At 37.0% G+C, this 27152-nt stretch overlaps 1 protein-coding gene across 3 annotated transcripts in view; it reads right to left on the minus strand.

Moving 5' to 3' along the window:
- The window catches only part of RNF180 (ring finger protein 180), a 164360-nt gene extending 138395 nt beyond the window's left edge, over positions 1–25965 (minus strand). Inside the window, exons 1-2 of one of the 3 annotated variants that reach the window (XM_072958605.1) lie at positions 25949–25965; positions 903–1037 (exon numbers count right to left, since the gene is read on the minus strand). In XM_072958605.1, the coding sequence (XP_072814706.1) occupies positions 903–1037 (135 nt within the window). In that variant the 5' untranslated portion in view covers positions 25949–25965. Of the gene's footprint in view, positions 1–902; positions 1038–25470; positions 25739–25816; positions 25834–25948 lie in introns of those variants that run through there. The other 2 variants (XM_072958606.1, XM_072958604.1) reach the window with 2 other exon arrangements.
- Between the last annotated feature and the right edge of the window lie 1187 nt (positions 25966–27152).

Consider the following 27152-nt stretch of genomic DNA (forward strand, 5'->3'; position numbering starts at 1 on the left):
AGATAACTTTCTGGGATGATGAAAATCTTGTATATCTTGATCTGATTCGTAGAAGAGCTGAAAAATTTTATCATCTGTATACTTAATTTTTTCTTATTCTATGTAAATTGTACCCAATAAACTATTCAGCATGAAAAGTTTTTTCCCCGCAATTAAAATGTTTTGTCAGTTTTTTAAAAGTATCTGACATATAGTAAGTATGCAACCAAGGTTAGCTACTATTATCAGTTCAAGTTGGCCAAACTGTTAGAGTTGGATAGGAGATAATCATGATCAATGTGGCTGAGGCAAAAGACAAAATAAAATAAATAAAAGAAGGGGAAGAAAACAATGACAGGTAATTATATCCACTCTCTCCCCTGAATTGAAAATTCCCTGTAAAGTCCATGAATTACTATCTAGTTTGGACCTCTTGCATATTGCTCTTGTAGAAGCGTAGGGATTTCATTTTTTTTAAGCATTTATTTTTACCAGAGCAATCAATTAAGTGCTTTTAAATATTATTCAGATTTTCCTATTGATTTTCAAATTATACTAACTCTCTCTCCTATGCCCATATTGAATACTAAACAAATAAATAGGTTTTCTATTTTTAACAGGCTCCAGAATTGTGTTCATTCATGGGGGGATAAAAAGACGGATTATTATTTTCAACTTATGCCTATGATGCTGCACTTAAAATTTTAAGGTCATGTTAATGTTAGCAGCTAAAGGTAAAATTAATTACAACTGTGGAAGGTAGGATGCCTTTTGAATACCACTTTGAAATGTTTTCAGTGGATCAGGTAAAATAAGGAAAAAGCTAAGTCAGGTGCACGGGGATACGTGTGCATGGGTAGGTGTGCTCTCAGCATTCCTATACTAGGAAATTGTGTTTGAAGATCAGAGTTAGCAGTACTCACCTTAATCACTTGATTCTCAAGATATTTCATGAAACAACCAGAACTTCCTATACATTTTCTACATTTCCAACAACGAAGAATACTTATTCCTTCTTGATTATGATTTTTAGTTATCAATTCTTTACTTCTCTTCATCTGTGGGAAAATTAATGCATTTTTAGAAGGTTAAACTGTATCAGATTAAACTTGATTTTCTAAATCTTTTGAACAGCATTATCTACATGTGGACCAGAAGGAAGAGAATTATTTATTGAGGTACCTACTAGTTATCAGGTCTTAGGCTAGGGACCTATAAACTAGATACAGGATTGAAACGTCCATTTAATTATGATAATGATGCATTATATTAGTGATTAGCAGCTTATTCTATTTTTGCAGAACATTTTATGTCTATTTCCATTTGTTCTCACTAAAAGTGGTAAAAGGCAACTGCTCTGAAGAGTTCATTAAATAAATTACTTCAGAGTCATAACAAGGAACTATATTCTTGTAAATACGATGTTTCAAATAGCCACAGCATTAAATCTTAAATATAATAGGATTTACTGAGTTATAGCTAATTCCGTGAAAATTGGAAGTAATTATTTCAAACTGATGACAAAAATCCTGTATTCTAAATGCAATAATTTCTCTTGTATACTGTACTCAGTGGAAGAGTTAACTATGTTACATCTTGGGGTTTCTGCTGTCAAACAAAAAGACTTAGATAGTAAACCTATCAATTTTTTAGTCTATTTTTATACCTGAGAATTTACATCAATACTGTGATTTAGACCAATTTGGGAAAATAGTTTCACACTAATCAGGATTCCAAAATGGTGCAGTGTATTTAATAACCTGCCTAGTAACTACCCATTTTAAAGAAAGGAAATGTTAATTTATTAAGCTATCCATAAGGGCCAGCCTAGCTCACACATTTCCTCATTTGTTAGCTCTTTTATCTTTCATTTATTCAACAGACATTTACTGAGAGCTGACCACATGCCACACAATGAGTCAAACTTTTGGGGCACAAAGATGTGTAAAATTTATTTTCTGTGACAGAGGTGCTCACTACACATACTATAGATCAACAGTTTTCCACTCTGGCTCATTAGATTCACTTTGAAGCTTTAAAAAATAGTCACGCGTTGGCCCTACTCCTAGAAATTTTGACTTATTCTGAGATGGGGAAAGAGTTAGGAAGGGAAACTTTTTGTTGAAAAGTTCTCAAGGTGATTCTCTAGTGTGATCAGGATAAGGACAGGCTGTGTTAATACTCAGACAATTAATGAAAATGTAATAGCTGAATCCCCTAAGAGAGGGAACACAGATGGACCTTAGGCAAATTTAAAGAAAGGACTTGAGGAACTGTGCCTGGAAGGACACAGCACGCCCCTCTTGCATCAAATCTAGCTTTGACCTTCAGGTCCTAGGCAGTAGTTCTGTCTTCACTGACATCTTCAGAACCCATCTTAGCTCAGTTGACCACTCCATTTAAACTTTACCCTCAATCATCATCAGTAATATTTTAATTTGCAAATGCCCCGCCCTTCCCACGCTTTTGTCTTTGTTGATGCCCCTCTCCTTTACTTAGCTTCACTTCCACTCCTTTCACCTCTCAGTGGTCTTCTTAGCATCTTCTATCCTCACCTCCCTTTTAACCACCAGTGGTTCCCAACCCGGAGTGGGGACTGTAGGGAAAGGGTCATATCAGAATCAGCAATGAGAAAATTCCTATCTGCCTATGCTCTCTTCCTCCCTGAGATACATACACAGCTCCCCTTTTCTCCCCTCAAGACTGTCCCATGCGCTCTTCTAAGCATGTAGTTAGAAAAAGCTCTATGGGTGATTGGATTAAGTTTTCACTGAGAAAATCACTGAGAATTATGCTCTTTGTGACAACTCTTTCATGTCAATGATTTTAAAATCATATATCCAGTTTTGATCTTATCCCAAAGATCTAGGCCAATATTTTCAACTTCCAAATGTCAAATGCTATCTTTACACGACTCTCCTTCAGGACCTTTGCACTGGCTGTTTGCTCTGTCTAGATCTGTGCTACCTACATGGTAGCCACTCGTTAAGACATGTTATTAAGCACTGGAAGTGTGGCTAATCTGAACTGAGATGCAAAGTAAGTGTAAAATACACACTGAATTTTGAATACTTTGTGGGGAAAAAATACTAAACATTTCAATAGTTTTCATATTTATTTCATATTGAAATGAAATTGTTAATATACCAAGTAAAATATCTTGTAAAATTAATTTTCGTGTTTCTTTTCACTTTTCCGTGTGGCTACTAGAATTCTTTTAACTATGTATCTGACTTGCACTCCCGGGAAAGCACTTGTCTAGACCTCCTCACCCCAGGTCTTTGCATGGCTGGCTCTTTTCTCATCATTCAGATCTCAGCTTAGTCGTGACCTCATAGGTATGCTGTAAGAAACACTTCGGGAGTTGATTTAAATGTGGGTCACAGGGCCAAAGTCCCAGGGATTCAATGTTTATAGGGTAGGGCTCTGCATATTTAACAAGCACACTAGGTGATTCTGTTACAGGTGATTGGAGATCAGACTTTCAGAGACAGAATACAGTCTAAGCTCTATTTGCACCAACATGGATAGACCTTGAGAGTATTAAGCTTACTGGAATAGGTCAGACAGAGAAAGACAAATACTTAATGCTATCACCTACACGCGGAATCTAAAAAATAAAACAAGTAAATGTACACAACAAAATAAAAACAGACTCAGATATAGAGAACAGACTAGTGGTCATCAATGGGGAGAGGGGAAGGGGGAGGGATAAAATAGGGTATGTGATTAAGAGATTAAAAAATACTATGTATAAAATAGATAAGCACAGGGAAATAAAGCTATTATTCTATAGTAACTTTAAATGGAATACAATCTGTAAAAATATTGAATCACTATGTTGTACACCTGAAATTAATATAATATTGTAAATCGATTATACTTCAATTAAAAAAAATACAGTCTAAACTCCTTAAGATACAAAAATAGGTCCTTTAGGTAGCACAAGGGATTCTTGTGATGGAACGGTTTTGTATCTGATTTTGCTGTTGCTCACATGAATCTACATATATAATAAAACTGCACAGAACTACATATACATAAACACATACAAGTGCATGTAGCTCATAAAATCTGAATAAAGTAGATTGTTTGAAGGTTATACAGCATCTCTCTGTGAATCTGTAATTCACAATTGGCAACTGAATCTACAATTATTTCAAAGTCAAAAGTTTAAAAATTTTACCATATACATTAAAAACTCAAAATTTTTAAAAAGTCACACATGTTTACCAATTAACTGTCCTGATACACTTGTATAATCACCTATATCTTTTCCCTATATTTGTGACTGCATCATTTTTGATTGTCTCTTCATATGACAACAATTTTGCAGTATTTTCTACAAAGAGAATAAAAAGATCATTTTGTCTTTATTCTCAAAAAAAAAAAAGCCCTTCACACCCTTGAAAATCTGACTCCAATCTAACTCTCAAGCCTTGTTCCTTCCTTGAACACTCTACACCAATACTATACAGACCTTTGTGCAGTTCTCTAAAAATGTCTTTTTCTGCTTTCCCATTTTCAAATTTGCTGTTTTCTCTTCCTGTAATATAATTTCCTTTTCCTTTGACTTTATTTAAGAAATATTTTTCAGCCTTTGAGACTAAGCTCAAATTTTTCTTTTACAAATGCTCCCCAGAAAACTACAATTCCTCCCTCTTTTGTGTTCCCATGGAACTTTGCATATACGTCTACAGTAGCACTAGTCATCTTGTATTACATTTTTTATGCATATTAATTTAATGGTGAGGTCTTAAAAAAACACCATATTCTATTCAAACGTGTATTTTTACAATCAAATATTGTACCTGGCACCAAAAAAGATGGTCAACAATTGTTCGCTGAAATCAAATCAACAAGATCTGGCAAAGAGCTCAGCTTACAAAAAGTCTTTTTCCAGTATCAAGTATTAAGTATATTGGGCCAACCAGATACACAACTACGGACAAACCAACTAGAAGTCCTTTAGCAAGGGATGTACGGAGCCCAAGGGAGTAACTAAAGCTGTGTTTACACACACCTAACTTGAAAGGAGAACTGGAGGCTATCCAAGGGATGTATTTCTAAGACAGCAGAGGTGGTTTCTTCCAAAGAATTTATGCTAAGAGGTCAAACATGGTAAATCAATCTATTAACAAAATGATACTCTTTGAACTGATTCAAATACAGCCTGGTTGTTAGCTGCTAACTCAAATCCATCCCTAAATCCAGCTCCCTAGACACTAGTATGAGTTCTGATAAAAGAAGAAGCTATATAAGTTATCAACTGAAAATTCTGTTTTCTGTTGGGGTCTAAATAATTTGGAGCAGCACACACCACATAGCTTTAACACTCTGAGGATTTGGGGGCAGCAGTCAGAGAACTATCGAAGCAAACAGAGAAGGAGCAGAGACAAGGTGATCTGGGGAACCAGTGAAACGTAACATGAAAACGAACTAACTTACTGCTGAATACATATGGATGTCTCACGATGCTCAGAAATACTTGGAGGGACTCTACAGAGCGCTGGGTTCTGAGTTAACAGTTAACAATAAAATTCTGGTATTATTGTTCACGTGACGGTGGTAGAACTTAATGGCTCGTAAGATCTAGGGAATTCAGGTAATTTGATTTTCTTCCAAATCCTGTTCCTCACATCTTACTCCAGTTCTATCAGATAAGATACATGTGTTTTTTTCTAAAATGGAGTGCTCCCCTTGGACCATAGTTCTTCCCACCTATGTCATAGTCTTTGTCAAGGTAACTTTCTTGTCACCTGCCCAAGCTTGATCTCTTGGACAAAGGCAGCTGCTGATACCCACTTGATTTTCTCCACATTGCCTGCTCATGGATTCCCTCTTGCTGTACTTCACTACCTACCCCGACATTCCTGTCACTTTCTGGTATTTCCTCAATGCATGGGCATTTGCAAAGTAATGTTCCACTGAGTTATGCATATCTCCCAAATACTGACATATTACAGGATATTTAAAAAGTCACATTTGTTAGTATTACCACCAACCTCAGCAAAAACTTCAATTATTGGGCAGTAGTCAAACTCACAGCAGTGGATACAAGTTTTCTAAAGTGCTAACTTTTGCTTAAAAGTTAAATTTTGTCATTTGCAACAAGTACTGCCAAATAGCCATTTCTGAATAACCATAGTTTGTCATTCAAGTAAAAATGGTGTGCCATGGAAAGGTGAATAGTTTAGCTCTCAATTAATACAACAGAACAAAGGCTTTTCTTCAAGGCTTCAATAAGCCTTCAATCAGCCTTCAGTATACAGAAGTGCTTTATGTATTCTTCCCATTTTTTTTCACATGGAATATTAAAAGTATATCTATTGGAGAGTAAAGATTTAATAAAAATCAAGTCTATTTAGTGCTTCAATCAACAGCATCTTAATATTGCATGTGTATAGCAGTGAAGAATAAAATGGCTACTAGTACTGTTTGTCACAACTGCCTTGATTCTGCTAAGGAACCAGTTTTTCTCACTATTGCTTTTCCATGATTAATGGAAATGTTAACAAAGTTAAAAAAAAAAAGGCCAAATAACATCTTAGTATTACCAAGAAAATAGTATGACTTGACCCTCTGAAAGGTCTTAGAGACACCAAAGGTTATGGACCACATTTTCAGAACTGCTACTTCATGCAAAACAGCTGTCCCAAAAATGTTGCCTATGAAAATCTTATTTTCCACCAATATCGTTTAAAATATTTAAGAAGTATAGATGAGTCCCCATGGAGAAATATATTTATAACAAATTTGCTTAAAATTTTCTATAAACCAACTACTGGAATTAGAACCTCCATAAAAAAAGTTTTACTTCTTCATCTACCTTTTGCTATTTACCACTTTTTATGGTAAATATCAGCATTTGGCCAAATTCTACACTCTTGGGTCACCAAGGTTTGCTCACCCTCTTCATTTTATTCATGGATTTAAACTTGAGATGAAGTGGACAGAGTTATAAATTATTAAAATTAATCTAAAATTAGAAAATAAGAATAAACCAAAAACAACCTTAAAAGTTGAAACACCTCAAATATCTCCTCCAAAACTCATTAAAAAAAAAAAAAAACAATGGGGGGGGCCCAGGCAAAAATGAGCTAATTGGCAAATTTTACCAATTCTTTAAGAAATGGATAATCTTTGTAACTTATCTAATTGTGTGAGTCAGCAAACATTAGATGAATTCTGCAAATATAATATAACCTTGACATATTAACTAGACAAGGAGATATAAAACTAGACAAAGAGAGTATAAGAAAATAAAATTACATACCAAACTAATTATGAACACATATGCTAAAATTCTAAATAAAATCCTAGTCAACAGAATCCATCAGTGACTTAAAAGAATAATACACTTTGGCCAAACAAGATTATTTTCAGGAATTCAAGGATGATTCAAAATGGAAAAAAAACAAAAAACAAAAAAACCAAATCATTCTGTTGATTTCACCTCAAGTACACCACTTTCATTTACTTGGCAGATAAAACTTTTGTATAATGGTATAGGTATTTGGTTTTAAGTGACATGCATTTGGTTTTATACTTTTAAATTCAACTTTTGGACTTACAGTCAATACTTCCAGTATTACTAATGAGCAAAAATGTACCCCCAATATTTACATTTCTCACTAGTTTACATGGTAAGAATAAAACTATGAAAAATATTTTCCCACAATGTTATCCTTATTTAAAGGATATGGGCCAATGTAGTCTTAGTAAGCTTCTGTGGTACTACTAATATACTGATTTCTAATGTACAGTTTCTCATTCTGGGTATTCGTTAGATAGGGCGCTCACTTGGTGAAATTTCAACAAGCTGTACACCTGCAATCTGTTTATTTTTCTACATGTATCTTCTTTCATCAATATAACCCCATGCTTTCCTCTGTTTGAGAAGAGTGGATAAAGGATTCTCAGTATGGAGCAAAGTCTACAATAACAACTTCCATCATATGGTCCTGGTTACACTGCCAGTGTTTTATGATGGGTGAGAGTCAAGAAATTCCAATGGAAGAAGGAATCAAAGATGTATGTTCCTACCTGTGCCTATAGGAGGATTACTTATCCATCATCAAGAAAAAACTGGAGAATGGGGAAGATGCAGGAAAGCGTTCCTGCTGCTCTCTCATTATAAAAGTGACATATGTCAAAGATCAGTTTATATGTGTATGAACAGTCCCAGCTCCTTTCATGACCAAAGAGTTGGTTAAATGCTAAAGAGGGCTTTGGGAATCCAAATCCTACACAGTTGAAATGCATCAAGATACAAAAATCCAATGTAAAGATCTCTCACAATAGTTTTGTACTTTTGTATTTCACGCATAGAACTTTGAATGTGAAGTATTCCAACTTTCCTATAATAGTAAAGGAAGGCAATTTTAAGTCAATGTTTTCCAGCAGTTTCATCATCGTTACATATTAACATGTCATTACTTGGATAGAAGAATGAATAGGTAGAACACAGGAGAATTTTAGGGCAGTGAAACAATAGTTTATAATATTATAATGGTGGGTACATGACATTATACATTTGTTAAAACCTATAGAACTATACATAGAGTGAACTCAAATGTAAACTATGGACTTGAGTTAAAAGCAATACACCAATACTCATTCTATTAATTGTAACAAGTGTATCACACGAACACAGGAGGTTAATAATAGGAGAAACTGTAGGAGAGGGAGTATATGAGTGCTTACTATACTTTCTGCTCAATATTTCTGTAAGCTAAAACTGCTCTAAAATAGTGTTAGTTTAAAATATAGTTATTTTGATATATAACAGCATTATCTACTCAAAATTATTAATATTCATTAACAAAAAATGGAAAGTATACTTTGTCTTGGTTATTCAAATAATCCAAAAATAGTTTCTCCTTTGAAATCTGACATCAACATTGGTTTTCTAAATGTAAGAAAATTTCTACCTTGTCAATGTGATACCTGAATTAGTTTGCTCTGGAATGTCACGACAGGATACCACAGACTGGATGGCTTAAACAACAGAAACTTATTTTCTCACAGTTCTCAAAGCTGCAAATCTGAGATCAGGGTGCCAGAAATGCGGGGTTCTAGTGAGGGCTCTCTTTCTAGCTTGCAGAAAGCCACCTTCTTGCTGTGTCCTCACATGACCTTTCCTCTGTGCATGTGCACTTCTGGTGTCTCTTCTTCTTCTAAGGGTAACAATCCTATTGGATTAGGGCCTCCTTTAATAAGCTCACTTAACCTTACTTACCTCCTTAAAGGCACTACATCCAAATATTATCATATTGGGGGTAAGGCTTTCAATATATGGATTTTGGGGAGGACACAATTCAGTCTATAACATTCCTCCCTCTGGCCCCAAAACACATGTCCTTCTCACATACAAAATACATTCATCCTATCCTAACAGTCTCAAAGGTCTTAACCCATTCCAGAATCTACTCCACGTCCAAAGTATCACCTAAATCTTCTTGATGTTAAGTGTGTTGTGAACACAAAAGAAGTGGAATAAAATGTGCTCAACTCCAAGCAGGTCACAGAAAAGGAGCATGAGTAACACTGCAGTCAATGGTCTGTGTAAAATTACAAAAATATTAATGACTGAGTTTTCAAAGCAGCAATCACTACACTTGTTTGTAAATTCTATAAGAACACAGCAGGACCCCCAAATTAATCTTAACAATAGGCAGAAATAAAAACAGGGTTTTACAGATGTAACTAGATTCCTGTGGAATTTATATGCCTTATGTGGCTCAATAGATATTTTTAAATGTATTATTTAGTGAAACCTGGCATGTAATTCAGGATCCCTCTCACATTAGCTTTCAATCTTTGTAAAGCATATCAGATATTTAACATGCACAAATATGAGACTGGATCAGGTGATTCCTAAACTGTCAGTTCTATAATTCTAGACTTGGTCATTGCAGTGACTAAAATGGTAATTAAAGCCTCTGATTTATTAACTCTACAACTGCCTACATCAGGAATTACAGAGAGACGTCTCAATTTTCTTCAATAATTGTTAACGCTACATACTTTGGGGTTTAAACATGATGAAGTCAACTTCAACAACTTAAACTGTTTAAATGATTCTGCATACACTTTGGCATTTACAGACAGAAACCTTTTTCTTGGGAAGCACCCAACTTTTGTTGATAAAGAATTATGCAATAGTTCAAGCTACCTTATCAGCAACTAGTCACCTCTCACTCGCCTTCCCTTTATTTCTCTCCTGTCTCCCCTGGGCCTGCTGAACTCTTAGACATGACACAATGCATATTCCACCTTAAGGAGAAAAGGTAATATACATTTGACACTGTAGTAGCTACCAGGTTCTTCTATAGTCTCACACAGCTTCTTAAAACACACGCTACAATTGTAGTTGAATACGACCCCTTTATTCTTTTAAATTTCTCCTTTTCCCTTTTCTTTCTCTTACAAACACAGCCTCACTCAGTCCTGAACACTCACTGCAGTCTCTGAATCCAGGTGAAAACTTTAAGAATTGTAAAAATATCATTGAAGAAATGCAGATATTTTGTAACTTCTGTATTTTGACTAATTTTGCCCATTTTAACTGCTACCACTGCCAAAATAAGGAATGAACTGAAAGATGGATGAAGGTAGTAGTATATGCAGGACCCATACATTCACTTATTTCTCTCAGGCTACTTTCTTAGGGAGAAAATATAAGAAAAGGTAGAAATTACACACAGAATATTAATAGAGTTGTGAGGAAAAGTGAAATATATTTTCAAAATGGTGTGTGTCTTTGTTCTTATATGTAAATCTTAGAAATCACCATATGGTAAGTCCATAAATTTTTGTTCCAAGGAATAGGTCTAGTAATTTAGGGAGATTTCTGAGCAAACTAAGGTACATCTAAACATATTTTAAATAAAAGTGCCAATAATGTTTCTGATTGGACCAAGAAGAGAAAGTGGCAAGAAGAAAATAAAACCAGGAGATTTTTAAAAATTAATTTTAAGTCGTGTTTGGAGGCTACAAGTATTCACCCATTCAATGAATATTTGCTGAGCACCTTCCACTTCGTCAGGGAACGCAAATAATAATAACAATAATAATGAAAACATGTACTGCAAAAGCATATGTGAGGGTAAGAGGGATTCTAAGCCAGATGCGTGAGAGAGAGCAGGCGAAACTGTCAGGGTTCTCAGAGGGAATCATCTAATTAAAGAATGGATCCTGAGGTCAAATGGAGCCTTGCTTCCCCAAGTGCTTCTCACGCTGATATCTTAAGGGCTAAAACGTACTATTCACTTTATGTGAAATATATTAATATGATATGAAGCATGGTCTTAAGCCAAAGTTGACAATAAGTAGTTGTCTAACTTGCCATGCTTTTATTGGATGGCTATATTCTTTCTGGTGGGTCAAATATCAATTATCAAGAAAGGATTCAGATGAGAAAGTGGTAACAAAAATAAGCACACTGATCTGGCTTCAAAATCCTATTTTCTTTTGGGCAAAAGGAGTAGTTACACAGAGATGCTTTTTGTCCAATACAGAGGCAGCTATACTAGGTTACTGCAAAAGGCTGCTAGGTAATGGAGACAAAAAAGAAGCAGGTATTATTTCCTAGCAGATAAAGCACTGACCTGGAAGCTCAGAGACTGTTTTATTTATCCCACCATCTTCCCCCACCAAAGGGTCTATAGCTCTTGGCACTTGCACTGTTTGCTTCTGTCTTTCCTGAATAGCCTTTACCTCTGAAGAGTTCATCTGTTCCCTAAGCCTCTGCTTAGTACTCACGTCACTGCACCACCAGGTATTACACCAATGTGTACATCTGTTTCTGCCTGAGTTGTAAGCTCCCACAGAGAGGGCATAAGCAGTACCTCAAATCTTCATAGTCCTTTATAATACCTCATGATGCTTTTACATGACTACGTATGTTGCTGATTTGAATTAAGAGGCAACTGTTTCTCACTTTGGGTACTAAAAGGAAACTCTAATAGATAAGGTATAAATCACATTCTTCATTTCACTTAAATTCACCTAAAGAACCAAAGCCATGACTAACTACCTTATACTGCATTACAAGGAGAAAAAGCCCGATTCAGAGACCAAAATATAATTAACATTCTCATATGATTCTGAATTAAAATCTTGTCCTAGTATACAAGGTGCTTGCACAAGATTCTGCCCCTACGCTACTAAACTCTTATACATAATTACTTAAAGATAGAAAAGAAAAATTGGATTAAGGAGACTTTTTAAACAGCTTACTAGATTTAATTTTAAATAAGATTCTTTTGAGTATAAAGCAGAAATATGGTTATGAAGCTATCAATTTAACTCTTCTACCAGATAAACTCTATTATGATGGAAAAACACTGCTACAGTAATCCAGCCAAAAGATAAGGCTCAGATTGGGGTGACAGCTGTGGTAATGGTAAATAATAGTCAAATTTTGGATATATATTGAAGATAGAATAAACAGAATTTCCAGACAGATTGAATATGAGGGTCTGTGAGAAGCAGGAATCAAGGATAGCTCCAATTTTTTTGGCACAAGCAACTGTAAGGATGAACTGCCATTGACTGACAGGGGGACAAATGTAGGTGAATTAGAAGGGCAGATCAGAGGTTCAGTTTGGGACATATTAATATGATCCCTATGAAATTATCCAGGACATTTTTCACAGAACTAGAACAAATAATCCTAAAATTTATATGGACCCACAAAAGACCCAGAACTGCCAAAGCAATATTGAAAAAAAGAATGAAGCTGGAGGAATAACCCTCCCAGACTTCAGACAATACCACAGAGCTACAGTAATCAAAACAGCCTGGTATTAGTACAAAAACAGCCATATGGGTCAATGAAACAGGATAGATAGCCCAGAAATAAACCCACAAACTTTTGGTCAATTAATCTTTGACAAAGGAGGCAAGATCATACAATGGAGTAAAGACAGCCTCTTCAGCAAATGGTGTTGGGATAACTGGACAGCCACATGTAAATTAATGAAGTTACAACACTCCCTCACACCATACACAAAAATAAACTCAAAATAGCTTAAAGACTTAAACATAAGACAGGACACTGTAAGCCTCTTAGAAGAAAACATAGGCAAAACATTATCTGACATAAATCTCAGCAATGTTCTCCTAGGGCAGTCTACCCAAGTAATAGAAATAAAAGCAAAAATAAATAAACAGGACCTAATTAAACTTCTAAGGTTTTGCAGAGCAAAGGAAACTGTAAGCAAAACAAAATGACAACCTACAAAATGGGAGAAAATATCTGCAGAAGTTGAGACTGACATGGGCTTAATTTCCAAAATATACAAACAGCTCATACAATTTTATATTAAAAGAAAAACAAACAACCCTATCCAAAAATGGGCAGGGGACCTAAACAAGCAATTCTCCAAAGAAGACATACAAATGGCCAAAAGGTACCACGAAAAAATGCTCAATATCACTAATTATCAGAGAAATGCAAATCAAAACTATCATGAGGTACCACCTCACACCAGTCAGAATGACCATCATTAAAAAGTCCACAAAGGATAAATGCTGGAGGTGTGGAGAAAAGACAACCCTCCTACGCTGTTGGTGGGAATGCAGTTTGGTGCAGTCATCATGGAAAACAATATGGAGATTCCTTAAAAAACTAAAGATAGACTTACTGTATGATCCAGCAATACCACTCCTGGGCATATATCTAAAGGGAACTCTAATTCAAAAAGATACATGCACCCCAATGTTCACAGCAGCACTGTATACAATAGCCAAGATATGGAAACAACCTAAATGTCCACTGACAGATGAATGGATAAAGAAGATATGATGTGTGTGTGTGTGTGTATATACTTATACATACATACACACACACATACATACACATGCACACACATACATACACTTGCACACACACACACAAACACACACACACACACAATGGACTACTACTCAGCCATAAAAAATAAAATAAAATAATGCCATTTGCTGCAACATGGATGGACCTGGAGGCTGCCATTCTAAGAGAAGTAAGACAGAAGGAGAAAGAAAAATACCATATGATTTCACTTACATGTGGAATTTTTTAAAATGAGACAAATGAACTTATCTAGAAAACAGAAACAGACTCACAGATAAGAAACAAACTTATGCTTACGGGAAAGTTGGGGAGGGAAGAGGATGGAATGGGATAAATCAGGAGTTCGAGATTTGCAGATACTAATTACTATATATAAAATAGATAAACAAGTTTATACTGTATAGCACAAGAAACTATATTCAATACCTTGTAGTAATCTATAATGAAAAAGAATATGAAAATGAATATATGTATAAGTACACCAGAAATTGGTACATTGCAAACTGACTATACTTCAATAAAAAAGTTTTTTAAAAACATGTTTTTTTAAAGGTCCTTAGGCCAGAGATATTGTAATTTTGAGTATTTACAACCAAAATTATATAATGTAGAAACATTATATATAATGCAGAAAAAAGAAACAAGAAAGAATAACTATTGAAATTGACTGAAGGATACATGAGAATACATTATACCATTCCTCTATTTTGTGTATATTTAAAATTTTTCAAAAGTTTAAAAAAAAACTGAATAATTTTCAGATGAGACTCTTCTCCACCTTCTAGTCAGAGACTAAGCCAATACAGACTTCCTCATAATCTCTGTCAGTGGACCATGTTTTTTCTTATCCACTGTTCTATTGGAAACGCTGCCCTTCCCAAGTCCTACATTTACTTGGGGGGCTAAGTTTCCAACTCCCTGCCTCATGTGTACCCAAGGCCTTGGTCTTCTGTATAATTACGAGTATTAAAACCCAAACTCCTGTATTAATGAGCCTAGCAACCTCACCCTAACAACAAGGGTAGTTTTTAATGTCATGTGTCTACCTGCCAAGCTCTCCCCACCCTACTTCTTTGTAGCTCCTAAGCTTTCTTTTAATTTATTACAAGTTCACCTATGCATTTACGTGGTTAGGTAATGAAATACTTCTAGAGAAGTTCTAGTATTTGTAGCATAGTTTTATCATAACAAGAAGCCTCCCCTTCTGTTAACTACTGCAAGAAAAACTTCTAATTGCAATTATTTAGCCATGTCACCAAGAGTCATAGTCAGGATCCTTAGGATTCATTCTGAAAACTTCAGAATCCTGAAGGGAAAGGGCCAAGGGAGGAGGATGTATTAAAGTCAATCGAGGACAAAAGATTCCTTGCAAGCTCTTTAAAAAAGGTAGAATGAGACAGAATCTTTCTGATAGACCATGGAAAACATATGGGAAGAGGAAGATATTTCATCCCATATACTCTATAAACAAAAAGCAAATGTTTGACCTCAAAAATTCTAGGCCAGAAATTATGGTTCTAGTCATAAAAGTTTTACTTTTTGAAAATCTGAAGCATTTATCTTCCACATCAAAAGAAGAGTCCTTGTAAAAACGCAAAATAAATCATTACTCTCCTGCTCCCTTTAGGTGCTGACCAGGCTGCTGCCTGGGCCCAGCCCCAGCCTGCTCCACAGCCCAGAAGCCCAGGCTTCTTTCGTCTCCTCCACTCCACTGGCTCACTCCTCCTACTCCCGGCCCTGGGTCCCTGGGAAGCGCACCTCTAGCCTCCAAGGAATATAGCCATATCCTTCAAGTCGCAGCTTAAATGTCCCTTCCTAGATACGGAGGAGGGGAGGGGTGGCTTCCTTAACCTGTTATTTCCCCCAATGAGATTTCCAGTTTTCCTTCAGAACATTCATCATGCTTTTAATTATGTGTTCCATGTCGGTGCTCCTTGCTAGTTGCAAACTCCCTGACAGTTTAATCTACCATAGTCTTAGCACAGTGTTAGGCACTTAGCAGTTGAATGAGTGAATAAGTAAGCAACCACAGGCAAGACAAAAAAATAAGTCGTTTTTCCCTTACTCTGCTCAAGTCAGGGTACAACTTCCTGGCACCACCAGGGTAAATTTAGCAACCACCACCAAAGGAAGCCGGTCTTTGTAAGATGTTACAGAGACTGACTTTTCATCCACTTTAGAATATGACTGAATTTCATGATATTGTACTTGGTTTGATGAGTGTATGTCACTGGGTGTATCCACATTAACTATAATCCTCTTTATGAAGCTATCCATCAGAAAACAGTACTTTTTTAAAATTAGCAATGTGACAGAAAGTGGTATACTCTCCATATTTTTTAAACTAAAACCTCTACATATAAAACATGAATTCAAGGGGTTGTAATTACTTTAAACACTAACTACTATTTTTGAATATAATACTTATTAAATGGTCTTCAATCATCAGGACATTCCTGTGAAGTAGGGATTATTAACTCCATTTTATAAATGAGGACACTGTGACCTAGAGAAACAAAGTAACTTCTCAAACTATTCCCATCATTTTATGAAGAGGAAGTTCCTATTTTCTAGAGTCTTGAGATTTCTAAGGACAAGAGGAGTGAAGTGGACTGAAGTCCTTACAGAGAGTTCAAAGTTGGGATGGGGGAAAGTCATTTACTGGAACAGAGGAGGCAACAAGCATCGTAGGCTGCCCTCCTCTACCTGTTGGCAGCTCAGCTGACTAAGAAAAGCAGAAGGTAAGGCATGGAAGCAGTAACTAGCTCTAAGCATCAAGACCTACACTATCTTGACCAGCTTTTGGGTGACATCAATAATATTCTTCTTTAGCCATCCTAGAAAATAAATCAGAACCCAGTAAGTTAACAGAGTCCACAAAAACTGCACACACTCCTCTCTTACCATATGGGTTTTAATGTGTTTTCCTTTTAATATCTGCTTTGCCTTTGCTTACTCCCTCTTTTTTGGAATTATGGAATCCACATCATGATGTACCCAACTTGCTGTCATTTATTCTCCTGTTCCTATAAGTTTACCACTGTCTGGCAGCAGATGTTTCTGCAGGCAGCTGTTCTAAACAGCCCTTCAGCATGGATCTCCCTGGAATTCAGTGATGCTTAGAAGGTGAACTAAGATGAAGATTTGGTTTATGATCCTAAAAGAGCCATGCTGTACTAGTTGTTTCTTCTGTCTTCCCATTGAGTGAGGCTCTTAGAGGCACCTGAAATATGCACGGGTTAGCTTGCCTTCTTTAAATTTTTCCAGATATCTGACAGTTACCTTCCTACATTCTGAACAGCTACTCATGACTCTCAGTAAATCCAATATCCATACTTTCACAACAAAACTCTTAATGGTGATTAGTAAGATCCCCTAATCAAATCGATTCAATTAGTGAAATTTCTTTAAAGTTCAATTTTTTTTAGAATAACATTATTTAAGAAAGCAGCCATTGCATTTTGCCCTTCATACATCTTACAAGAAAAAGCAAAATATCAACCTGATAAAAGCAATGAAGGGATTAAATATTTCACTATTTGCAGAACCCTGGAAGCACAAATTGAGCACAAGGGATGTAAAACACCATATTCATGTGACTAATACATATCAAGTCTTTGAAATTTACGTTACATTATAATTCCTTTCAGTAGTCTTCCTTTGTTCCAGTATTTCAGAGGTTTCAGTATAGATTCCTTTATTTCTTTTTCTTTCTATACATTCCATCATGGGGGAATCTGCCTTGACTTGGTGTTAAAAAGATGAGGTAAAGAAACTACTCATGGTCACTTTTCTGCCCACCTGCTCAGATCTATGGTAGCAGAGCTTGCTGATACACAAAGCACTCAGTCCGGTTTCCCTACCTCTAACAAGGCTTCACCACCTGGCTCTGTTCTATACTCTGTTCTTCAGAGGGGACATGTGGCACTACCCTTTATTGTCCTGTTTCCCTGGGAGAGGAACTGACATGACCCATGAAAACAACTGTGCCTGCAATTGTGGCTATGTATTATCACCAGGGTTCTCTGTGTCTCCGTCTCCAGGTGCTCTACAGCATCCACCACAAACCCCCTACATTCTGCCTAGTGGCTTCTTGGAATTTGCTGGGAAGACAGAAAGTTGAATTCCCTGAATTTATCAGGCAGTCTGTATCAAAAGGCAAGGGTTGGGGAGGGATATGCAGGGGCTGATGTAGAGAAATTTCAACCAAGGACAATGTGTTTCTTAATTAAAGTCACTTCCTCCCAGTTTTGGCATTTTAAGAGTTTTCTGGTTTTTGGTTTTGCGATGAGTTTTCGGTTTATTCTACACTTTCATAGGAACTTAAAGAAAAATGAGAAAAAGTTACACAAGAAGCTGCTATTTAGATGCTTTTTTGAACTGGGAAACCTTTTTACCCAAATTATTAAAGATTAATAATTTTATGTATATTCCAGTCATAAACTGTGTGGCATGTTTATTTCTTCATTTATTTGTACCCTACCTTATCTAGAATGAATTTATGAAAGTTAAGACAGAAAGCTGCAAATCTTAGGAAGACCAAGGTTGTGAGGACATGTTGAATCATAAAATTATGTCAATATACAGAGAAAAATACTGATAGATTAAAATACTGATATCTTTTAAAACTTTGGAACTAAAAATACAAACAAAATTATGGGACAGCCCACAGACAAGAAAAATAAATTTATAAATATAAGCAAATGGTTAATATCTATAATTAATTCTAAAATACAAATTTTTAAAAGATAAATCTCCAACAGAAAACTTAATAATGAATATAAAAAGCACAATTCCCAGACGAGAAAACCTGAATGTCCAATAATCATATGAAAGTACTTTACTTCACCAGAAATCAGGAAAATAAAAATTAAAATAAGATACCATTTTGCACCCATCATATTGGGAAAAAGTTTAAAGTCTGACAATACCAAGTATAAAACATGAAGCAACAACAAGAATCTCATAAACCACTATTGGGAAGTATAACTAGGCACAACTATCTTGGAAAGCAATTTGGCAAGATCTAGTGAGATAGAACATGTCTCTGCGGATCTGCAATTCTACTTCTAGGTTTGTACGTGCATAAGGAAATATTGTATCATACAGGAATGTTCATTTTAGCAACATTTTGCAGCAGCAGCATAAAGCTGGAAACAACCCAAGTTTCATCAGTAGATTTTTGACAAATAAAATTTTGCTAATTGATACAATGGAATACTATATAGCTATAGAAGTTCATAAACTAAAGGTACATGTGTATAGAAAAAATTCCAAAGTATGTTAAACAAGGAAAAAAAGCTGCAGAAATATACATGTTAAGGAAATGAAACACACAGCATAGTAATAGTTACAAAAAAATTTACAGCTGTGCAACGATGTTATAGTTTGTTTTCTGATACATGCATATGTAGCAAAAGTACAAAAACATGAATGGGAATGACAGACACCAAATTTAGGATAATGGTAACCTCTAGCAAGGAGTCTAAGGGGACTTAAATTTTATCTGTAATGTGTTTTTTTCTTTAAAAATCAGAAAAAAAGTAAAATAAGGTTTATTATATATTATTTTTACATATATTTATTATATATTATATATTTATAAGGTTACATGGTGGGAACATGGGTATTCATTATATTATTTTCTATATTGTATACTTGAAATGTTTCATATATACTTTAAAATTTTAAATGTTTTCACCTTAATAATATGGAAACCACACACTTTGGATCCTGTATCATAAGCACTTCTCAAAGTGAACAATCTAAAATATTTAAGAGAGTAAAAGAGTACATAAAGCAGCATTAGATTCCCATTTGAGCTTAATTACTAAAAGAGTGCTATATATATACATGGAGAAGGACTACAACCAAAATGATTACCTGTGGTGGTGGTTCTCACATTTGCGCATCTGAAATACCTGAAAGCTTTTTAAAAGAACAGATGCTCAAGCTTTATCTTAAACCTGCTTGAATCAAAATACCTGCAATGAGAACCACATACACCAAGACTGAAAACCACTGATCTATGAAAAAGGCACAAAGAGAAAAATGAGCAAGCCTGAATAATTCAGATAAATCATGTTGGAATGGTGAAAGGACAGTTTTCTGAACAGCCACGCAAACAGTTCTACATACACACATAAAATACAAAAAAAAAAAAGAAATCATTGAGAAGATATGCTTAACAATACCACAACAGCTAACACCACAAAAGAGGGATAGTGGTTCTTATGAAATGTGTCAATCATAAAATAAAGCGTCCTTGGATGTTACTAACTGAATTAAACTAGAAAGAAATAGGTCTGCCTTTTATGAAAATAAAAACATTACAAAAGACATATAACTGTAACTGAAACACTCTCTAGCTGATATGATTACAGCATTGGGTATTCTTTGTCCTCCCCCGCCCCCTCTCCAGATGTACTTTTCACCTTCTCTATCTTGCCCTAATTCCCAGGATGCTGACTTTTGACCTGAGACAAGAGGGCCCCCTAACCTTCTGGATTTCAGTGGGTTTGCCAATGGGAAACACCAGGAGGAAATCAGAGGGCTAGAGGTGGGTAAAACTGCCATCTCCGCCAGTCACAGAAAGGCCAGAGCTCTAGCCAGGCAGCCTTCCCCACAGCCACCCTCTCTGGGTTTCAGTCATGATCGCATTCTCTCACCCTTCAGGCCTACGGATGATAATGGTTCCCACTATTGTCAGTTCTGAGATGTTTCACCACTGGTGGTTTATTTTAACCCAGGCACTTTTAAAAATACACTCAATTACCCCATTTGAGCCTGCTATTTATTTTCTACTAAAATGCTGACATATAATTATGAAGCATGAAGACATTTTACTCTAGTCTCTAAGTAGAATTTCTTTTACAGATCTAACCTTACAAGCTGAATATGTCCAAGTAGTATCCAGAGTTACAAGTGCCGTATATAATTCAGAAAAATATATATTTAAAGTCTGACCTGTACCTTTGAGGGAAAAAAAATCTAGATGGAAAACAAGTTCAAGGCCAAAATAAAAGAAATAATCAAAAACAGAGGGTAATTAATAGAACAATACAGTAAACTAAAAACAAGAACTAAGGAGTCAGGGAAGGCTTTCCAGAAAAAAAAAAAAAGTGGTATTTCAGCTGGTTCTTAAAGGACAGAGAGAATTCTGATAGCATTAGCAAGCAGAAAGGAATGAGCATCTTGAGCAAGGAAAATGATATAAACCAACATACTAAGTTGTGAAAGGGTATGGTTGTTGGCTGAGCAAAAAGTGTAACTCCGGACTAGAGCAGAGCAAGTTTTATTAAGAACTCTACAGCCTTAGCTACTAAGTCAGACAGCTGAAGCTATACAAATGTTAATTACACAGTTTATGTATCTTCCAGGAGACTCATGGTCTGAGAAGGAATGTGAGCAGAATATGGCTAGAAAAATACACCTTAGTTTTAACTTTTATCTCTATTAAATAAACTTTAAGAAGACAGTCCCCAGTTTACTCATTATATCATGGATCCACATGTCTATACTACTTATTCCATGCTGCCTAAATTGATGCTTATACTTCAATTCTGGACCCTTGGATAAATTTTTTCGATAGGTTTCTGAATAGGTCAGGTGATTCTCAATCAGAATAAGCCACATGTTTATCTCAGCAATTTCATGAAGGATGTTTTTAAGTTGGTTTTAAAATCTATGCAAATGATCTACTGGCTTATTTCTAAGGTTTTCCACCTGTCAAACCATCAGTGAACTAATCAGGTAAAGATACTACAGAAGGTGAAGGCAGTTCTATTATTAATAAAATAACCTCTAATATTTCTGCTTACTACAGAGAAATGTATCAGAAAAAAAACAGCGCCAATGTCCTCAGATTTTTGTAAAAGACTCACCATTCACATTATTTCCTCAAACATTTTCTTAACTCAAGGAAAGCAATAAAACATCTTGCTAATTATGTGTTTAATGTTTACTGTATCAAAGATACTTAGTTCTGGTTAATATATTATTTTTGTAACATTCTTGCATACCAGGGCCAAAAGAAGATATTTTAATGTGAGCATTTTTATATCCCCATTTTATTGGGGACTGACTACTTACTGGGGCTGTTATGATGCAAGGAATTTTGACAAGACCTTAAAAATGAACTATTAACCTTCCAAATGGAAAAAAAATAATGTTACACATGAAACAGTTATACCCATCCCTTCCCTGTCCCTTCTTCCAATCTGAACCAACTACTCTCTGCCCAAAGATGGCAATCAAGAATGAAGTAAGGTCAGAGATTTAGAGTGAGGATCAAAGGCAAGGTACAATTCATGGATGGGATGATATGGGCATGGACCATTACCTGGGAGACAAATCCTGTATATAACCAGAAGATAATGTTTACTATCACACTTGCACATCTTAGAAAGGGCCATGCTAGGGGAAAACTTCTGCTTGTCAGCTGATAATTTACTTGTCACTTCAATAATCTGCATCTGAAAATGTGTGATTTCTCTCAAAGGTACCATTTACTCCCAGTTAAAAAGTGAGACCCGGTTGCTAAATAATGGAACTTTTTTCCATTTAAATATCAAAAGGATATTATCCCTTCTTTTTATATGCTCCTTACTATGTATTTATTATGCAGTGGAATGGAGTATAGTTGCAACCACAATATTATTCCTGTTCTGAAGCTACTGACTCTGCACATAAAATTTCCTACTTCTGTTTCCTCAGAAAATGATTTCATATGTTTATCGTAAAACTCATAAAACAGTTATAACAGACTTCTGACACTTATATGATATATAATAGTTATAACATTTTCAAACAACCCAGAAATGAAGAAAATGAATGTATCTGGTTAATTGGTGTGATCAAGAAAATCTATCGCACACACAACTTGCCAATGTTTTTTTTTTAAACAGCAGTTTCACTTTGTGATGAAGCCATTCCTGATCCAGCTGTATTACATTCAAACCACACAATGTGGAGCCGAATTTTATGACTCTAAATTATTATAAAGATTTATACTCGCATTTATGTGAAGTTCAAATTTTTATATGAAATATAGCCCCAACTTAATACTGTTCCAGGATAATTATGTGATTTACTTAATGTATTCTACTCGAAATAAACACCTGATAGGTTACAACACGAATTATTAGTTTCAAAATTTTAACAGGATACAAATGTACACATAGATATAAATATGTGTACAAATATCTACAAACCTACAAGTATGCAGTGCCCATTTCAGAGTAGTCACTCTGAGAAGGTTGCAAGCTTATTCTAATGTCATCATTACTTAAAACTGTATTTAAAGCACCCTTTTGAAATAGCCTTCATGATAATCATCTAAATAGCCTTAATAGTAATAAGATCTTGAAGGTAGAGCTGAGTTTTGCAACCATGCAGAAATCATTCTGCCAAGTTTAGCAAATTAGTGTTCAAACTGAATTACAGTTTTTGATTACAAAAATACAAACTAAAAACCAAATGCTTATTAAAGTGATTCTAAAATCATGTTTTTAAGTTGCTTGTAAATTGACTAAATTTTTTTAAAGATTCAAAATAATTATGAATAGCAGGAGCACTTCCGGAATAAGCATTTAGCCTCCTAAAGTGACTACCTGGAATGACCACTCTAAAAACAAAATGACAGTAATATGTTTGGGGGAAGAGGCAGTGTTTCATGCTCCCATACACTTTGAAGTCACTAAGTAGCTTTCTTCCAAAAATATTTTCCAGACATGACTTCATTAATTCTCCAAATATCCCTTAAGAAAGAAAGGACAGATTAACCTTTTTTTTCCACCCCCTAGTGGGCTGAGTGGAGATGGTGTAAGGGAAAGAGAATTACAAGTGTTTATTCCATGAGTCAGTAATTAAGTCTAGGTATACTGTGCCCTAAAATGTGTGCTATATAGTCAGCAAAATTTAACCTAATTTTTTAGCTTTATTCTGCTTGATAAAAAGGCATTATATGAGGCAACTGTGTCATAAAACACTACAGAGGTCTATTAAAATGATTATTAATTCACTGCATACTTGCCTGGAAGAATTCTTGCTTGATGTACGGGACTTAATTTATTAAAGAAGCTGGTGTCTATTCTCAGATACACTCATAAAAGTTCTAGTTAAAAGTCTATTTTACCAAAGGAAAAAAAAGCCTATTTTTTAAAGACTCTTTTCCTTGAACTTCAGAAGGAAAAAAAAATCTTCACTTTGAAAAACCAAATACATAAATAAAACAGAGGAAGAAAAATCAGGCAATAAAAGAGCTATTGGCAAAATCATTTAAGAGCACATCCTAGGGAAACTGGTAAATTGTTGATGGCTCTGGAGAGAAAGCACAACATAATATGCACATGATTACAAGTTAATTTTCACTGAAATTATTAAAATGATTATTCTTCTAAATTTTTAATTCTTTTGTATGAAAAAAATGGAACTTGTTGCTCAGGCATACCACCACCATTCCACTTACTCATTAAATAAACATTTAGGGTCTCTGGTATGATAATCACTAGGTATATCTGGGCTCCCAGTGGCACCATATTTATATAGGAGATTAAAGATTTGACAGATGAAAGGCGAAATAAAAACTAGCCCTTACTGTGATTCCAGTGATCCCATTCAACAAATGGAATGATTCTGGTCCTTTAAGTATCATTTTTAGGGGTTCTATTCCAGGAGTACGAAAGGACTCGACTCTTTTCAAAGAAACGTTTCAGTAACTGAGTAAATAAAAACACGCGTATTACATGGGCACTCTGGGTTCTAGATTTTGTTCGAGGTGAGTGACTGCACTGAGGACAACTCTTAGACAAGTTCTAATCATAGCTGCTACAAGGGCTGACTACTTGTGACAAAATCACTCTTCCCCGTGTGTACCTTGGCTGTCTGGTCTATAAAATGGGTAGTTCAATAGTAACCTGCCTACACAATGCTCCTTTGAAGTTCACTAATGAATGCTTTCCCAGGTGCACTTAAAACTATTAAATGCTACAAATATACTGAGTACGATCTCGAAAAGCACACGGTAATATATGTCAGTGCTCATTACGGCAGTAATAATAACCCCCCTCCTCCGACCCTAAGGACCCTCTCCCCACCCCCACCCGGCTTTTCAGACCTTACCCGTGACTTCTGCCTAACAACCAGCAAGTCCAAACACTCCGGACCCAGAGCTGCAACAAAAGCAGCTGAAACGCCGATACCAAAATGGACCAGACAAAAGAAAGTGTGGGAACCGGCGGCGGACCGGGGTGTGTGCGGCCCTCCCCACAAGCTCTGAGAGAGACCGGACGCACCTCCTCAACTCCCAGACGGAGGGCCGCCAGCCCCGGCCACGCGGCGCCCCCGCCGGCGCCGCCCGCCGCACGCCCCCAGGCCGCCGGCGCCGCCCAGTGTAATTCCACCCTCGCCCGGGTCGCGCCCCGGGGCCGGCGGCCGCCGCCGCCGCCGGCCTCAGGTGCGAAAGTTAAACCGGCGCTGCAGCACCTGAGGCCGGGGCGGGGAGCGGCCGGGCAGCCCGGGCAGCCCGCGGCGCGCCCACCGTCGCGCGAGCCTGGGGCCGAGCCGCCGCGGCCGGGCAGGGCCGGCCCCACGCCAGAGCCCTCGGACGGCCGCGCCCCGCCGGGCCCCGAGCCGCCGCCGGCACTCACCTGCGACCGCGTCCGGGAGCCTCCCGCTCCGTGCCCCGTCCCGGGCGCCCGGCCGCCCGCAGCCCGCGGCTCTGAGGACTCGCGGCGGCGGCGGTGCCGGTTCGGCGAGACGGGAAGCGACAGGAGCCAAACCCCGCGGAAAGCGCTCGAGCCGCGCCGGCAGCCCGGAGCCGGCGGCCTGGGTCTCCGCGCCCGGGCGCTCCCCACCGCCTCCCGCTCTGCGCACCCACCGCTGCGGTTCCGGCCCGAGCCGCGCGTGGGCGGCGCCCCGCCCCGCCCCCGAGCAGCCCCGCCCCGCCCCCGAGCAGCCCCGCACGCGGCACCCGCCGCGCAGGCCCGGCCGGACCGTGGGAAAGTTGTTCGCTGGTCGTCCCTTTACTGGAGAAGCAGAACTTGTCAGTCCCTTCGTCTTCCTCCCGAGGCCTCACCCAGCCCTCCGGTAGTTCTGCGCTCCGAACCCACCTGCTGGGCTCATTACCTGCTCAAATCAATTGGCGTCCCATGACCCACCTCCAAGCCTAGAATCTTCTAAGGCAGCACCAGTGCCTGAGTTTACTTTTCCCTTTTGATGTCACTGTCCTTGTTGCTTATCTTCTTGTGCCTAAGGTTCCATCTAAGTGCAACTGAGTTAACCACTAAGGGGTCTGGAGCGCACTGTTGACAAATTATAGTTGGTAGGTGAGTTGAAAACCAGAGGTAAATCAAAAGTGCTTATTCAGGGAGCTGGGAGGCACCTCCAAGTAAATGTGGACTTGTCAGTACGTTGCTGGGCTCACAGCAATGAAAACAGGTGATCAAAATGCTGGAAATAAGGTCAGGAGTATTTAAAAAGCACGTTTTATTAATTGGCTTGAGAAAGGGAAAGGAAGCTGGGTGGGAGATCTCAAAAGACTGTACAGCTTTCTCTGTTAGATATAGAAATTCCTACTTGCCTGAAGTGGCTTATTTGAAGTTTTGTCCCAAGCTTAAAGCTGTATGCAATGATTTCCCACCCGAAAATTCTATGAAATCAGTAACAATAACACGAAAACTACAGACCTTGTGACAGTTAATACAAAAATCCACAACAAAATACTAGCAGACCAAATCCAGCTACATAAAAAAGCATTTTACAACATGACCAAGAGGGATTTAGCTAAGAAATGCAATGTTGGTTTAACATTTTAAAAATTAATGTAATATACTCTCTTAATAAAATAAAGGATAAAACCCACAGGATTGTCTCAATAGATGAAGAAAAACCACTTGACAAATCTAGCAATTTTCATGATTAAAAACACTCAAACAAGGAGTGAAAGAGAATCCTCTCAACCTGCTAAAGGACATCTACAGCCCGGGCTGTGCCTGTTCTCTGGGCTACTAGCATATATTTTATATCTCTGACTGCCCCTGTTGTGCCTTCCTGTTTTCTTTCTTCTTGGCATATATGTCTTTCCTATTTCTGCTGTGTACTTTTAGTGTGATAGACCTAGAAGATGGAATTGGGTAGCTGAAAAAAGTAGGTAAAAATAAATAACAAAACTTCAAGGCATCAAATGCTTTCAATGTTAACTTGCAAAATGACTAAAGGAAGAATGCTGTGCACCAATGGTGTTTACTGCTCTTTGTCAAATCTAGGCAACTCGCATTATTGATTTATAGTGTCCACTCTGGTACCTGTTGGAAAGGTAGCAAGAATAGCC

Source organism: Vicugna pacos, chromosome 3 (genome assembly GCF_048564905.1).
Source record: "Vicugna pacos chromosome 3, VicPac4, whole genome shotgun sequence".
NCBI classification, from domain to species: domain Eukaryota; kingdom Metazoa; phylum Chordata; class Mammalia; order Artiodactyla; family Camelidae; genus Vicugna; species Vicugna pacos.